Genomic DNA, 16399 nt, shown 5'->3' on the forward strand with positions numbered 1-16399 from the left:
TTTTTCAAAATACACGTATGTTTTAATTTTTCAATTCATTTAATTTCATATTATTTAATTATTACAATTTTTTTAAATTTTCACATAAAATAAAATAAACAATTCAATTTTTTTAAATATAAAAATAAAAATAATATTAAAAAAATATTTTATAATAATATTTTATTCAATTATCAATTTCCATCTCATTTTATCTTATAAAATAAACGAGACGGTGGTCTTTGAAAACTCTCTACGTGAGTGTCTATTTTTCCAATAAATAGTAAAATCCGATTTGATGGCCTCTTGTACGTTTCCATCCCTAATTACTCATAATTCCTTGCATCTTTATTGAGGTCTTAATTACTTGGCAATTAGTTATTGTTTTTAAAAAAAGATCACATAGAGCCTAGAGGGGTTATTACTATGGCTGTTTAAGCGTCACTTATTATTTTGCGTACAACATAGAGGAGTTGGAGACGGAAAAAAAAAAAAAAAAAATAAGTGTGCATATTATCTTGAGAGATTTTTCTGACAATAGAGAGGTGTTATTTGAGTCGAGCTTTAGGTTCAACTATTTATGCAGAGTATGTTTGAGTTATACGACGATCAGTTACATTGTTATATTCTGAAAAAATAAGTCAAGAGAAGTTCTGCTATATCTGTTTATTTGAAGAACTTTGTATACCGCAAAAAGTTTGAATCTCTTTAAAGAGAACGAGATTTGCGTGCCTCAATCCAAAACAATTTTATTTTAATTTTAATTTCATTATAATTATATATAATTTTATTATTGTATATTTTATCAATATTTATAAATTATTTTATAGATATTTTTAATATCCAAAGAGACATGTTTATGATGTCGTAATGGCCAAATGTTTGTAACGAGGATTTTATGATCTCTGCCATCAATCATATTGCACGCGGATGCATCGATCCTTCCTGATCTTGGGTTGATGCCTTAGTTAGCTTCTTGTGATTGATCATTTTACGTTTGGCTACCAAATTTATTTCAATTCATTTTAATTTATTATTATAATTTTTTTTAAAATTTAATACTAAATATAATAAATAATTTAATTTTTTTAAATTTTTAAATAATATTAATATTAAAAAATAATATTTTATCATCTTAACTCAACTCAACTCAATTCAATTTAACATCTAGACGTATTTTACGTAGTGTGTTGGTTACCATATATGCATGCATGTTTAATTTGGACTTTAAAAGGTTCGATCAATCCGCAGGGAAGAGTATTAAATATTACACGTAACACGTGCAATCATCCATGCATGCTATTGTTACTCACAGCCTTCAGCTGGCTTGTTACAAAAATGGTTGGGACAACACGTACGGATCCCATGTTTCTTTCTAGCACCACTCTTTTTGTAATATTATGAGTACTGTGTAGCCCGAGACCCACCGAAAAGGTAAAAGTAATTTTTTTTATTTTTTTTCATGTATTTTTTGAAACATCATAAACATTTTTTAAAAAAATTAAAAATTCACAACATTAATAAAAAATACTTTTTTAATTATTAAATAAATAAAAAAAATCTCATTCAGGACACTAATTCGAAGTCCAAAATATTTCTATTATATTATATGTTGATGTGTCAAGAGCTCCTAGCTTAGCTAGATAGGCTCGAAAGTTGGGCTCACCCTAATTCCATTTGAGTCTTAATAGTATTTGGGATATCAATATATTTTAAATAATTATTTGTTTAATTAGCATATTAAATCATTCAAAAAGTAGTATTTCTTTAAAGAATTTTGTATAACGGTACTATTTATTATGATAAATTTTAAACAGATTTTTATGTTTATCACTTAAATAATAGATAATTACTTGAAAATAATAATACAAATACAATATTATAATTAATTATTTTATTATATGATTTGCTGAACATTTTACAGAATAATTTATCTAGATAAAATTTAAAAAATGAGTAATACTATAGAGAAGCTATTATAGCAATGAACATTTTATACTTACTGTATGATTACTTCTAGTTGATTGTTCTCAACACTCACTTGGAGAGATATATGGTCTAGATAATGCCACATCATGTGTGCAAAATAGATGTTATCAAATAGTAATTTCCATCAATATTTATTCTTAAAAAATATATTCACTGCTTTAACTCCACTGCCATCTATTCCCTGCTTCGGCCACTTCTCATCCTCGCTTCTTTGGGTTGTACATATAAGACACCAAAGCCTCTAAATGGGTAAAAAATGTACAATAAGCACAACATTGGAAGCACACATAGTGAGAATACACAAAATAAACAACACACTAGATTTTCAGGCGTCTCTCTCCCCGATTTGCTCATATGAAACTTGTCTTCTACAGGCAACAGCTTTCGAACTTTCCAATCCAATCTCTCTTTCTTTTACATTTTGATTCTCTCGGATACCATTGCGATCTCAAACCCTACAAATTATTCTCCGTATGTTTTCCAATCCCATAAACTGCATTTTCTAGTCTGGGAAATTTTTTCGACCAATTGTCTCGGAGGATCTTGCACAGCCGACAATTTTTCTTGGTGGGCTTGTTTTCTGGGTGTTGAAATTCAAAGTTGCTTTTATTTCTTCCTTTTTCCTTTGTTACTTTTGCAAGAAGAAATAAGATCGGAGAAGATGATCGAAGGAAGATTGTCTCTGATTGGAACATCGTGTTTCGTGGTACTGTGGCTTTAAGGAGTGGCTCTTTTTGTTTTGACCCTTGAATGATTTCTAGGTTTGTTTAGGGTTTCTGTGTAAGAAAGTTTTTTCCTTTGTTCTTTTAATGGTTTGCAAGCTCCTTTTTTCTTGCTCAATTTTGCTTGGTAATCTATCAAATTTCAGTTCTTGTTCTCTTTGTTTCTTTCCAGCTACTTTCAGTTTTCGCATTTTTCTTTTGCATTCTCCGCAGTCTAAATAAAAGTTTCATGGAGAATTTCGAAGTTTCTAATTTCGTGCTTGTGTGTGTATATGCGCGCACGGTCAAGTAGGATTGGAGTTTAGTACTTACAAATTGGGCAGTTGTATTATTCAAAGAGCCATTGATCAATACGGTATGTTTCACATGGAACTTTGTTCTCTTGCTCTGTCTTAAAAAGTGTGGTATAGCCTTGGAAACTTGTAACAAAAGCAGTGAGCAACTGCATTGCGTTCTAAATGCGCGTGCGGGGGTGGTGGTGTGCCAAGCAAAATATTTTAGAGCTATTTTTTTTTAGATCTCAACTCTGGGTTGGGAGTCAAATAACCATGTGGATCACAAGTTTTATATGGAGTGTGTTTGGTCCACCTTAGATTTCCGGATTTTCCTTTGGTGGGGGACTTGGAAAAAGGATGATGAGATAGCTGTCGAGGGGACTTGGAAAAAGGATGGTGAGATATCTGTCCAATGATGGACATCGTGATTTGTATTCAATCTGGATGAAACAATACATCAATGAGAAGTTCGGTCACAAATTAAGTCAATTAATTTTTTTTTTTTTTTTTTTTTTAATATTTATAGGTAAAGTAAAGCAATTTAGCTTGCAACTAAGATGATGCCCACCAGTTTCCTTGTTAACTTCTGATGCAGGGTATAACATATATGCATTTTCTTTTTCCTTGCACTTATGTTCTCAGAAGGCTGATTAAAAACCTTACGTCTTTTCATTGCTCATAAAAAAAGGCCGTCTTTCAAAAGTTTGTTTGTTGGCAACCAAATATCTTGTGTCACTTATTTGGAGTTGACATGCTTTTCTGTAGTACAAGATATGATCTGCTTTACATGATTAGGGCTCGTTTGGATAGTGAGATGAGATGAGATGGTTTTAGATGAGTTGAATAAAATATTGTTAGAATATTATTTTTTAATATTATTATTGTTTTGGGATTTGAAAAAGTTGAATTGTTTATTATATTTTGTGTGGAAATTTGAAAAAGTTGTAATGATGAGATGAGATGAGATAGTTTCTGTATCCAAACAAGCCCGTTTGAGGTTTTATATCTTTCATCACTTACTCTTTGTTGGGAGATGCAGATACTATATGGGATTTTGTATGCAAAATTATGGGGATTTCTATCTCTAGGGATTTCAAATCCCCTTTATATTTTCCATTCTCTGTTTGTTAAGAAACTCGAGCCTGGAGTTTTGGAAATTAATATAATATCTTTGATTATAATATCTTTGAATATAATATCTTTGATTACCTATCAAAAAAAAGTTTTGGAAATTAATAGATACATTTGTTAACTATATATTGTAAAGATGGCATCAGTGATTCTCTGTTTGTTAAGAAACTCGAGCCTGGAGTTTTGGAAATTAATATAATATCTTTGATTATAATATCTTTGAATATAATATCTTTGATTACCTATCAAAAAAAAGTTTTGGAAATTAATAGATACATTTGTTAACTATATATTGTAAAGATGGCATCAGTGAGTCATTTGGATTGGAAGCGGTAACTTTTTTGTCCTTTTTTCCATGTTCAGAATGATAGTATTGGTTAGCATTGTGTTCACTCATCCAGAATGTTTGTTAGCACATCAGGATTAGTGGCTATGTGTTTGCAGATGGGGGCTTATATAGTAGTCTCATTGCATGTGAGTTTGTTCTTTCTTGATCCATTATATTGGTAGTTTGATTATTATTTTTTATTTTTTTTCATTTGGGGTTCATTTTTGTCTTATAGCTCTGGTTGAAATTTGAGGTTGGCTTCAGATTTTATTTGAACTGAATCTCTTCATGAGTTTGCAAAATTGACTGCTCATCTTCCTTGAGAATATCATGGCTGATACCAACATCTCTTTGGAATTTTTCCAGGTTGGAGAGTGGTTTCTTTGAAGTTAATTATTATTTTTTTTATTTTTTTATTTGTGAATGGTTGGATCCTGCTTTAGGAAGTCATGCGATCTTGCCATGTAAAGATATATATACCTTTCCTGCCTTTCTATTCCTTTTAACCCTTAAGCGTGGAAGCAAATTTCTTTAGAAATACTAAGGTTTATGATTTTTGGGTTGAAGTTTACCCCCAACTTGCTGATACATGTTGTGTTTTCAACTTCTTGTGGCCATTCTCTCTCTTTTTCTCCTTTCTTCAAACAATTTCAAAATTAAATTTTTTTAATTGCTTTCAGCAGGTGTGATTGACAGAAATAAGGAAAATAGTAAAGCATTATGGTTGCAAAAGACCAAAGACATGCTACCAACTCTCCTACTCCCAAAGCAGAGGTGGGAGAGATAGACACCAGTGCACCATTTCAATCTGTTAAAGATGCTGTCAACCTCTTCGGTGAAGGTGCTTTATCAGGGGAAAGACCTACCATTAAGAAGGCAAAACCTCACTCTGCAGAGGTATTTTTGGTGGTTCTATTTTACAAGTGTTATATAGTATATCCATGGGATTAGTACAGATTTTTGTTTTATTTAGCTTAATAAACTAAAAGGACTACAGGTTACCCACAAACATCGGCGATCTTTATAATATTGCAGGCATGGTGCCTTGTGTTTACAAAAGAATAAGAAATGACTGTTTTCTCTTTTTAAAGAACTTCCAGCTTGTTAACTTGTGGTGGTTGTAATCTTTTTTAGATTTGACAATCACATTGTCTATATTGACAGCAAAGTATGGGGAGCATCTACTGCAAGTCTGGAAGTGTTCCTTAAATTTTTTTACTAGTGCTTGTGTCTCTAACATATGTACTTCAGTTTTTGGTTCTTCTTTTGAATTAAGTGGGAGCAGATATTTCTAAAGGAGGGACTAGGGGGATAAACTTATGTTATCTTTACCTTTTTAAAGAACTTCCAACAAATTTTCTTTTCGCCACTTAACATTCCTAATATCCAGGCACTCTTAGTTCTATTAAGATGTTCAATTACTACTTATAAAAAAAAAAAAGATTTTCAATTACTGGAAATTGTTGGCCAAAGTGACACTGTGAAGGTTTACTCAGTATTTAGACCCATTATTCAGTTGCTCTCTTTGAGTTCCAAAGATTATTTATTTTGTCTATTCCATTGCAGAGAATACTGGCCAAGGAGACACAGCTCCATTTGGCTCAGAAAGAGCTAAACAAGTTGAAGGAACAACTAGAGAATGCTGAAACTACAAAACTGCAAGCCCTTGTAGAGCTTGAAAGAGCTAAAAGAACTGTTGAGGGTTTGACTCAAAAGTTGACTTCGCTTACTGAATCCAAGGAATCGGCCATCAAGGCTACAGAAGCCACAAGGAACTCTGACAATCCTATTGGAAATAATGGTGCTTTGAAACAAGACTTAGAAGACACAAGAGAGCAGTACATGACAGTGATTACTGAACTTGATGCTGCAAAGCAAGAATTAAGGAGAATTCATCAGGACTTTGATGCTTCCTTGCAAGCAAAACTTGCTGCCTTCAAGCAGGCTGCAGAAGCCAAAGATGCAGCGAAAGCAAACATGGAAAAAATTACTGAGCTCTCCAAGGAAATTTCAACCGTGCAGGAATCGCTTGAGCAAGTGAAGCTTGCCACTTCAGAAGCTCAGCAAGAGCAAGCAAAGATATTTGCTGAAAAGGATGTCCAGATACAGTCATATAAAGCTACCCTAGAAGAGTCAGCACAGAATTTGCTTGCTTTGAAGAAAGAATTGGATCCTGAACTCACCATAAATCTTGAAGCACAGCTGGCTGACCGAGTGAGTGAAATTGGGGCTCTGCAAAAGCAAATGAAAAATGCAAAGGCTTCAGATTTAGATTCCATGAAAACTGTCACTTCAGAGTTGGATGATGCCAAGGAGTCACTACAGAAAACTGCAGAAGAGGAAACCTCCCTGCGAAGCTTGGTGGAAGCTCTTAAGTTGGAGCTGGATAATGTGAAGAAGGAACATGCTGAACTAAAGGCGAAGGAAGCAGAAACAGAATCCATTGCTGGGAATCTGCATATAAAGCACCGGAAAGTTAAGTCTGAGCTTGAGGCATGCTTAGTGGACGAGTCTAAAGCAAGAGGGACTTCTGAGGAGCTGATCTCCACACTTAACCAGCTTTCTTCAGAAACCGCAAATGCAAGGCAAGAAGCAGAAGAGATGAAGACTAAAGTAGAGGAGTTGAAGAAAGCAACTGAAGCTACCAACATTGCATTAGAAGAAGCAGAAAATAAGCTGAGAATTGCTCTGGAAGAAGCTGAAGAAGCGAAAGTAGCTGAGGCAAGAGCCCTTGATCGAATTAAAGCCTTGTCTGAGAAAACTAATGCTGCACACGCCTCAACCTTTGAGTCTGGTGCCAATATCACAATATCAAGGGAAGAGTTTGAGTCTTTGAGTCGTAAAATTGAGGAGTCTGACGCATTAGCAGAAATGAAAGTTGCTGCTGCATTGGCACAGGTAGAAGCTGTGAAGGCTAGTGAAAATGAGGCCCTCAAGAGGTTAGAGGCAACTCGGAAGGAGATTGAGAGTATGAAGGGTTCAACTGAAGCTGCTTTGAAGAGTGCAGAGATGGCTGAAGCAGCTAAGAGAGCAGTGGAGGGAGAACTCCGGAGGTGGCGTGAACAGGAACAAAAGAAGGCAGCTGAAGCTGCATCTCGGATTTTGGCAGAAACAGAGATGCTGTCAGAATCATCACCTCTCCACTTTAGGCTTCAAAAGCAGAACCCAGCAGCAGATATTATCGAGACCCAGAAATTAGAGAAAGAGAAGATGTTCGTTTCAAAGAAGGTACTTCTGCCTAGCATCAGCAACATCTTTAACAGAAGAAAGAACCAGATTGAGGGTGGGTCTCCCTCATACTTGCCTGGCGAGAAACCTGTGTGATATTTGGGTTTGCCAGACCTAATGCATGGTTGAGAGTGGAACTTGTTTCGTTTTGTGTATATTTGAGACTAATGGGATTAGGTTCCCTTTCTCTCTCTCGTCTGTTTGGAGAGGAAGAAGTGGAACTGTCAGGAAATGAGCTTGGTAGCAAGTTCAGGGAAGTGTGATCTGTAAATGAGACAAGCGAGTAGATTATATTCATTTGAAAGTTTACAGTAGAAATCTGAGATTTTTACTTTGGTAGCTATCAGGATGATAAACCAATTGCGTAAGTGGTTGTCTTCTTTAGTGGATGAGAGATCAGATGGCCCTCCACATTGCATCCTATGAAATTATCAATGATTTTTGCCTGCCTCTTGAAGCTCAAAGTTGATGATGTGAAAGCAAAGCTTCATGGTTGTAGACCCTGCTTTTTTCCTTCTGGCTGATAGTATCACTTACGGAATCAACAAAATGTATACGTTTAAAAATCTTGATAACTACGGGGAGGAGAGGAGGCTGATTGCCTAGTTTGTTTTCACATATTAAATGAGATGAAAGTTGAAAATTGAATAAAATAATTTCATAATATATTTTTTTAATATTATTTTTTTTTTAGAATTTGGAAAAGTTAATTGTTTATTTTATTTAATGTTAAAATTTTGAAAAATTGTAAAAATTAAATAGATAAAATAAGTTGAGTTGAGAAAATAAAATAATTTATTTATATCATTATCGTCCGTTGATTTTGGTTGACAGATACGTCAACTAATTTTCTTTTCATTACGTATGTTAAAGGAGGTAAGACTTTTACTTGTCAAAGAAGGGGACGGGAAACCTCAAACCTCTGCCGAAAATGTGGGGTGGAGACTGAAATTCCCCCGGCGTCACATGTGGCGTCCTGTCCAAAACTTCCCCTCCTTCAAGTTCCCATACAACTGGAACGCTCTCTCTCACTCTCTTTCTCTCTCTCTCTCACACACACACACACACACACACACTCTCTCTCTCTCTCCTCCCCCTCAGTTCTCAAGCGCAGACACCCCTCTCTCTCTCTCTCTCTCTCTTGAGAGACATGGCGAGCAACAGAGACAGAGACGATGCTTTGGCATTCACTAACCCTTCGTCCTCATCGTCCCCAATCATTGCCTCCGACCCGCACGACAGCTTCCTTACTGACACCCCTTCTCTCATCGGCAGCTTCGGAAGCTTCCAGAGCGAGGGATTGTTATCCGAAACCATCAGCGACGCCGAGTTTGGCTTCTCTCGCCCCGACTTCGGGACGAGTCGACTTGCCGGGACAGTCGATTTCTACCAGCGCCATGTCTTTCTTTGTTACAAGAATCCCCAGGTCTGGCCCCCAAGAATCGAGGCCTCCGAGTTCGATCGCTTGCCGAGGCTGCTCTCCGCTGCTGTGATGGCTAGGAAGGCTGATATGAAAAAAGAGGTCTGTACGTGTTCTGTCGTTGTGATCTGTGGGTTTTAAGTTCCGTTTTGTTGAAGGTTTGCTTTGGATTTAAAGAATTGAAAAAGGTTTTGTTTTTGCTCCAGGTCTGATTTTGACTGTTGGTTTCAGTTCTGATATGGGCTCATTGCGATTTGAGCGCATTGGGATTGGTTTCTGGGTTTTGAGGATTGACTATGTTTTTAGAAGTATTTGAAGGTTCTTGCTTTCACTTTTGATGATGAGTAGATTTTCAGTTTTCTCACTTCCAAACAACCCCTTAAACATGACTACAAATCTACCTATTTATGGGAGTGTTGGTTCTGCATTTGTTAATTTCAGTTCGGTTTTTTTTTGTTAGCTTTCTATGGATTGGTTTTGTTTTCGGATTTCTTAGGAGGTTTGTGATTTTCTTCGTTAGTTTGATCATCTGTGGACTTATTTCGTTTTCAGGGCTTTTTTTTTATTTATTTTTGGTTTTGTTGGGGGGGGGGGGGGGGGGGGGGGGGGGGGGGGGGGGGGGTGTATCTTGTGGATCGTCTGTGTTTATGAAGTTGAGGAATGTGGGATTGAGAAGACTGGTATTTTAGTTCTGGATAATCTAAACAATTATGCCCTTTAAGTTGTACATGATAAAATGGATACTTGTATATAAGAAAAAGAAAAAGAACTAGCGGCATATATTAACACCATAGGGCCTCTTTTCTTTCTTTCTTTTTCTTTAAGGCTATAACATGGCTCATTCAGCCTGAATTTTGTCCATTTTCTTTTGCTTTCTGTTATCTTGATCTTTTTGGGTATCGAGTCCAAGAGAGTGCCTCATATTTCAACAATCCACCAAAAGCAATGACTGATCACCATGTTTGTATTGTAAATATGCAGTTACGAATAATCTAACTGTAACACACCTGATAGTATGTGTTTGGGTGGCTAGAAAATATACGAGAAAATACAAGAAAATTACTCACTTCGAGGGGAGCACCTCCATTGAAGAAAGGAAGAAGATGATAAGAGAAGGAGAAGTAACATTTGCATTAACTTTTCTGAATAGGTCATTTCGGTAGCTACAGTGAACATATATGCTAGAATCTTGCCCAACATCTGGAAAAGGCCTCGGCCTTAATAAAACATGACCCAAAACTAATAACAGATTGGATAAAAAGAAATAACAAGCTAACGGCCCAGCTACTCAATGGCCCACTTCCTTACATAACATAAAGAAGAACAACAAGTAAAGTAATAGGCCCAAATTGGCCCATGGCCCATGTATACTGTTCCTGAACTGTGACAAACCTTCCCCCATAGAAACACCTTGTCCACAAGGTGTGGTCACGATTGTCCCACCACCTAGGTCAAAAACAAAAATTTTCTTTATACCAACAGCCACTTCACATTTCACAATAATAACCCCGTCGATGGGTGTTGCTGCATACCCCAGTAGATATTGATCTAACTAGACAAGTGAGACATCTTGGTAAGTTGCCCAAGCAACAGCAAATGCTCGATAATTAAGCAACCCATCAAGTTTGCAAGCCCCTATACTGCCTCTAGAAGTTCCGTTGTCCCCCTTTTCAAAGAATGTGAAAGCTTTGAGTGAATGCTCATCAATGCCCATATTTTTAAGGTGACCTGAAACAAACTCTCCATGAAGCTCTGTAGAAAACTCCAGGCTAGTTGGGCCACCACCAACAATAGCAAAATGACACTTTGTACTATGTGTAATATCGGGTAGCAGAGGAGTGAATGCTAAATAATCACAAGGTGATGCCACTTGCACCTCATATGAGGGGTCCATCAGAATCTTAATAGTGTCCTGGCCATCACAATTCATTTCCACGGGAGTTATTTCCCTTCCTCTATCAAAGGGGTTAAAAATAACTTTAAGTGGCAAAAAATAAAGCAGTTGATGGGCAATTTTTGTATCTCCTAAAACTTGCAACCCCATACGAATTTGCCATTTCCCTCCACCAGAGATTAAAAACAAAGTAGAAAATACCCCATTATAATCTTCCATGTTATGAAAAGATGAATAGCCTTTACCCGCACTTTCCACATCTTGCTTCTGTAGACTATTCAATGAATCTATACAGGGCTCACGTGCATGAGAATCTACACAATGATTTTCTTTAACTAGTAAAAGATTAGTCTCACCCAAGTCTTCATTAATCCATCTTGAAGGAAATGCATGGTTCTTAATAATCTGCTTCAGACCTCGTTTAGGGTCCAATAAAAGATTGCTTCCTGTTTCCAGCTTTGAGATTTTTACAATTATTGAACCGACGTGTTCAAATGGATCATCACTACTTTCGCTGGAGGTTCTACAAAATGATCTCACAAATTTCATACAATACAGTCCGTGCCTCTCGTCTTCAGTCTGTAGTAATGAAGCAATACCAGCATCCAACTTCGTGAGATTGACTAGAAGCATTACCAGTAATCGCCCATTGCCAGAGTCTAGCTTATATAGGTTTTCCATGGCCATTTTGATCATTCCCATTTCAACCATCCTGTCGACTGGGAATTCAAGATCACTTTCTAGACTCATTGGGCTTGCTTTGTTAAATACCAAAAAGGCATTGTGGGTCTTCTTTCCAACGGTATTGAACTCTTTCACCCTTCCATGACCATCAAGACAAGTGTATGCATGCAGAAAAATACTTGTTGATCGAGGTGAGTATGCTTTTATATATCGATCATCTAAACTCAAGGTCACGGTGCAGTCCTTTTCAGCCCTTCTGATTTCGAGATAGGCCATTGCTTGCACACCATCGCCTTTGTCAGAAGGGGGCATGTTTGCTTGCAGAACTATGGGCATGATTTCGAGATTAGAACCATTGTTTATTGTTTGCAGGTGACCAAAAAAACTCTGAACACGCCAGTGACCATTTCTCCACGGCATCAACTTCGTGGTCTCGGAACTCGATCCTTGGCAAGAACCCTCATACTTTTGTAACTTTTCTTGTAAATTTTGAACACAACCAATCACCTCCAATACGCTTCCATATCACCGTGACTGAAATGGTCCGTACATAGTGCTTCATTTTTGCAAGACGCGGAATCGAAGGTGCATTGGCGAGAAACAATTCTCTTGACCCTAACACAAGTGCTACGCCCGTTACTCTCATTCTCCCCAGATTTTACAGAAATTAGAATCAAGATGCCACGAATCTCTAACAAGAGCTCACTCCCATTGGACAAATATGTGGCGGAGAGTAACATGAGGTCGCCATAGACGACGATGAGGAACAGGTTGCCCAGCACAGTGGTGGTGCATGGAAGGAACTCGTAGGTCTTCTTGCAGGTCGACTCAGCGGAGGCAGAGGACCGGTTGAGAGCAAGGGAAGGTGCACAGTGATGGAGCTTCTTCCAATTCTCTGTCTTTTTTATTATAGACATAATAAAAAATGAATTTGAGAACTCAAGATTCAAGGTGTTGTCGCCGATTTTTGGGTCTTCTACGCAGCAGATTTTGGGTCTTCTGTTGCTGGATCGTTGGGGTGAGGACAGAGAATGGAAAAAAATTTGGCGCTCATGGGAAAGAAAAAAAGAGGGTGAGGACAGAGAAATTTCAAAATGGAGACACTGAAAGTCGCACCACCAGGATCAAACTCCCTAATCTAAAAATCTGAGTGTGAAATTTGAGGCTGGAGCCGTAGTAATGTTGTATTCCAACTTTGAGAAATCCCCAAAATCGCACGGTTCATTTTCCTCTCTCGCCGTTCTTTGACTCTATACATGATTTTGGAAATCCCAGTTTCGAAATCGAGTCTGGAGACTTCGAAGTCACCTTCCACAGTCACTGCATCTTCCTCTTGTATATCACCAATTCGATCTTCTAATTGGTTGAAGCTTTCCTGAAAGTTGCTAGCAAATTCGTCAAGGGACTGTTGAAATACTTGGTGCATTTTGTTTTGGCTCTCCCGAAAATCCTTCAGATGTTGTTGAAGAACATTGAAGCGTTGAAGATTGTGTTCCATTAGCTCTTTGATATTGAGTAAGGATGAGATGATGTTTTCCATTCTCACGGATTGATGAAGCCAATGCCAAGGAAAGATTGGCTCTGGATACTACTTGTAACACACCTGATAGTAGGTGTTTGGGTGACTAGAAAATATACGAGAAAATACAAAAAAATTACTCACTTCGAGGGGAGCACCTCCATTGAAGAAATGAAGAAGATTATAAGAGAATGAGAAGTAGCATTTGCATTAACTTTTCTGGATAGGTCATTTCGGTAGCTACAGTGAACATATATGCTAGAACCTTGCCCAACATCTGGAAAAGGCCTCAACCTTAATAAAACATGACCCAAAACTAATAACTAACAGACTAGATAAAAAGAAATAACAAGCTAACGGCCCAGCTTCTCTATGGTCCACTTCCTTACATAACATAAAGAAAAACAACAAGTAAAGTAATAGGCCCAAATTGGCCCATGGCCCATGTATACTGTTCTTGGACTGTGACACAAACGGTATATGCTCATTAGTATGTGTTTGTATGTGTATCTATACGCACATACATATTTTCCAACCATTACAAAGTATAGCTGTTTTATAATGAGCATAATGGCAATGGGTATATACCATCATTTGAGTTACTAAGGCAAATGAATTGAGTAATTTAATAATGGTAATGTTTCTTGTTAGATGGTGTATGGTTCTGTTTGTTGATCCTCGATGTTATCAGAACTCATGATTTGTAAATCCTTTGCTGCCTAAAATAGCATCATTCATGTTGCTTGCTGTTTTCCTCACTTCCCCAATCTTGTGTCAATCATGTTTGTTTTGTCTTTAGACCCGCTTGACAATATGTGAGGGACATGATGGAACTGAGACATCAAATGGAGATGTACTAATCTTTCCAGAGATGATCAGATACAGGTAAATTTCTTGCTCATTCAGCATCTATTGAGATGCTTTTTTTAGCTCTCCCTCAAATTTAATGCTGACAGAATTTAGTGAAAAATGCAGGAGATTGACACATTTTGATGTTGACACGTTCGTCGAGGAAGTGCTTGTTAAGGATGTTGAATGGCTTCCTGGAACTCCTGAAACATTAAAGGGTGCCTATGTTTTTGTATGTTCTCATATGTCCCAGGATCGCCGTTGTGGAGTTTGTGGACCTGCCCTTGTCAGTAGATTCAAAGGAGAGATAGAACTACATGGTCTTCAAAGTACAGTGTCTGTTAGCCCATGCTCACACATTGGAGGCCATAAGTATGCAGGAAATATTATCATATTTAGATCCAATCTCAATGGAGAAGTCACTGGGCACTGGTAAGGGGATTGTTAATCGGTCTGTTTTTACTGCTTCCATTTTTTTATCTGTTATCTAGCAGGTGTGGTTTTTCGTCCTTCATTCAAACAGTATATAGTTTATTGAAAACAAATTCATAAAATCTGTAGGTATGGTTATGTTACTCCAGAGGATGTACCTGCATTGCTTGAGCAGCATGTTGTGAAAGGAGATATTGTAGATAGGTTGTGGAGGTAATCTTTTTTGTACCTTCCTCTTTCTATGTTTTTTGGTAAACTGTAGGATTGCTTTCAGCAGTTTGCATTTATCGCATTTGTTTAGTTATCCCCTTAGTTAATCTAGAAGCAGACTACAGCGAACTGGATCCACTTATGATACTGCTTTTAGCTGTAGGAATGTTGGGAGGTACAATTTTGGGTTGCTAAAAAAAATAAAATAATGATAACGAAAGTGGTAATTGGGAATTGGTGGTTTACCCATGTAGAGCCAAGAGCACGGGCTCGTTTGGATAGTGAGATGAGATGAGATGAAATGGTTTTAGATGAGTTGAATAAAATATTATTAGAATATTATTTTTTAATATTATTATTATTTTAAGATTTGAAAAAGTTGAATTGTTTATTATATTTTGTATAGGAACTTGGGAAAGTTGTAATAATGAGATGAGATGAGATGGGTTGAGAGTGTTTCTGTATCCAAACGGGGCATAGAGTTTATTGTATAGTGTCACATATATGCTGCTCCATTTTCTATCTCCAAGTATGATTTAATTGGGATTGTTGGCTAGGCCTTAATGAAACATTTGATGCTGAGTTCAGGGGGCAAATGGGTTTATCAGAAGAAGAACAGAAGAAATCTCAAGAACTAAGGCTCCAGTTGAATGGAGAGATAAATGTAGAACAAAAGACTGAAGAACTGACACAAACACACCAGAGTGAGACGCTCACTGCTGCCTGTAGACCTCAAGTTGAGGTATTGGCGGGTTGCCAGGAAAAGGGAAAGTCCAACTGCTGTCAGAACCCTGTGTTAGAAGAAAAGCTAGACAGTCTTGATGCCAATGTGGGTACAGCAAAGGCGACGGCCCAAAAAAAGAACAGCAAGAAACTAAATTTCCGGATGAATAGTGGTAAAGGTGCTAGTACACGCAAAGTTTGTGCCATGCCAACATGTTTCGAGAGCTGGGAGCGTGAAGATACCTATGCAGCTCTTGCTGTTGTTTGTGCTGCGGCTTCAGTTGCCATTGCCTATAGTTGCTACAAACAGCTGAGATAAAACTCCCAATCAAATGGTTGTTTTGATTTGATACATGTTTAGAGTACTCTTCCCTTTCTTGTTTCCTATCTTAAAAGGATACCAGTGTCATTTCATGTTGTAACGCCTCTGCGGAAGGATCATTGGAATTAGAAGGGTACAGAGTGGGAGAAAATCATCAAATAGATATGTCCCATTATTCATATATCTTGTTCGAGAAACTGACTTAATTTCCTTGTATCCTAATGTAACGCCCTACAGAGCTTCAAGGCATGTCCATTTGATGAAGTAGGCGTTTATTTTCTTTTTCTTTTTTAAACGAGCTATTTGAATCCTTGATGAACTAGACACAGATCTGTACAATGCACGGAAAAACGGCATAAGAACACACCAAAAGAATGGAAAGCACTACTCATTATTGGGACAAAATTATTAATTTGGTTGCCGTTTTGGAACAAGACAGGTTAAAACTCTTCCTCTACTCTACTCTAGATTATCATTTGGAATTTGTTGCCCACAACATCCAATCTTACCTGCTTCCGTCCTATATCGAGAAAAGTTTCCTCATCAAACTCTTCTTCCTCTTTTGTCAAGTTGAACCACAATCCTTAAAATCACCTTATCCCCCAGTTGCCAGTTGCCAGATAATTCAAAGCATCTAAAAAATTAAAGCATTTACTAATGGCGTTTTTATAAACCAAACTTTGATGGGGCAACG

At 37.2% G+C, this 16399-nt stretch overlaps 2 protein-coding genes across 18 annotated transcripts; both read left to right on the forward strand.

Annotated features, from left to right (window-relative positions):
* The first annotated feature begins 2238 nt into the window (after positions 1 to 2238).
* LOC121237246 (WEB family protein At5g55860-like) lies at positions 2239 to 7970 on the forward strand. 17 transcript variants are annotated; one of them, XM_041133889.1, is made up of 5 exons: positions 2239 to 2748; positions 2983 to 3045; positions 4460 to 4570; positions 5105 to 5321; positions 5991 to 7970. In XM_041133889.1, exons 4-5 carry the CDS (start codon positions 5145 to 5147, stop codon positions 7746 to 7748), a joined length of 1935 nt encoding a protein of 644 aa, XP_040989823.1. In that variant the 5' UTR covers positions 2239 to 2748; positions 2983 to 3045; positions 4460 to 4570; positions 5105 to 5144; the 3' UTR covers positions 7749 to 7970. The 17 variants fall into 17 exon arrangements, with proteins under 17 accessions (XP_040989823.1, XP_040989829.1, XP_040989833.1 ...); XM_041133895.1 differs by having other exon boundaries at positions 2239 to 2674; XM_041133899.1 differs by having other exon boundaries at positions 2239 to 2535.
* Positions 7971 to 8516: 546 nt separating this feature from the next.
* LOC121237304 lies at positions 8517 to 16000 on the forward strand. Its single transcript, XM_041133992.1, has 5 exons — positions 8517 to 9174; positions 13969 to 14054; positions 14145 to 14450; positions 14580 to 14663; positions 15249 to 16000. Exons 1-5 carry the CDS (start codon positions 8803 to 8805, stop codon positions 15700 to 15702), a joined length of 1302 nt encoding a protein of 433 aa, XP_040989926.1. The 5' UTR covers positions 8517 to 8802; the 3' UTR covers positions 15703 to 16000.
* Positions 16001 to 16399: the final 399 nt, after the last annotated feature.

Source organism: Juglans microcarpa x Juglans regia, chromosome 6S (genome assembly GCF_004785595.1).
Source record: "Juglans microcarpa x Juglans regia isolate MS1-56 chromosome 6S, Jm3101_v1.0, whole genome shotgun sequence".
Taxonomy (NCBI): Eukaryota; Viridiplantae; Streptophyta; class Magnoliopsida; order Fagales; family Juglandaceae; genus Juglans; species Juglans microcarpa x Juglans regia.

Excerpts from the sequence above, each read along its gene's own strand:
- LOC121237246 (XM_041133885.1), top strand. The coding sequence starts at position 5,145 with ATGGTTGCAAAAGACCAAAGACATGCTACCAACTCTCCTACTCCCAAA. Across the intron at positions 5,322-5,990 it reads CAAAACCTCACTCTGCAGAG|AGAATACTGGCCAAGGAGAC; the intron begins GTATTTTTGGTG and ends ATTCCATTGCAG.
- LOC121237304 (XM_041133992.1), top strand. The coding sequence starts at position 8,803 with ATGGCGAGCAACAGAGACAGAGACGATGCTTTGGCATTCACTAACCCT. Across the intron at positions 14,055-14,144 it reads CCAGAGATGATCAGATACAG|GAGATTGACACATTTTGATG; the intron begins GTAAATTTCTTG and ends TGAAAAATGCAG. Across the intron at positions 14,451-14,579 it reads GGAGAAGTCACTGGGCACTG|GTATGGTTATGTTACTCCAG; the intron begins GTAAGGGGATTG and ends TAAAATCTGTAG.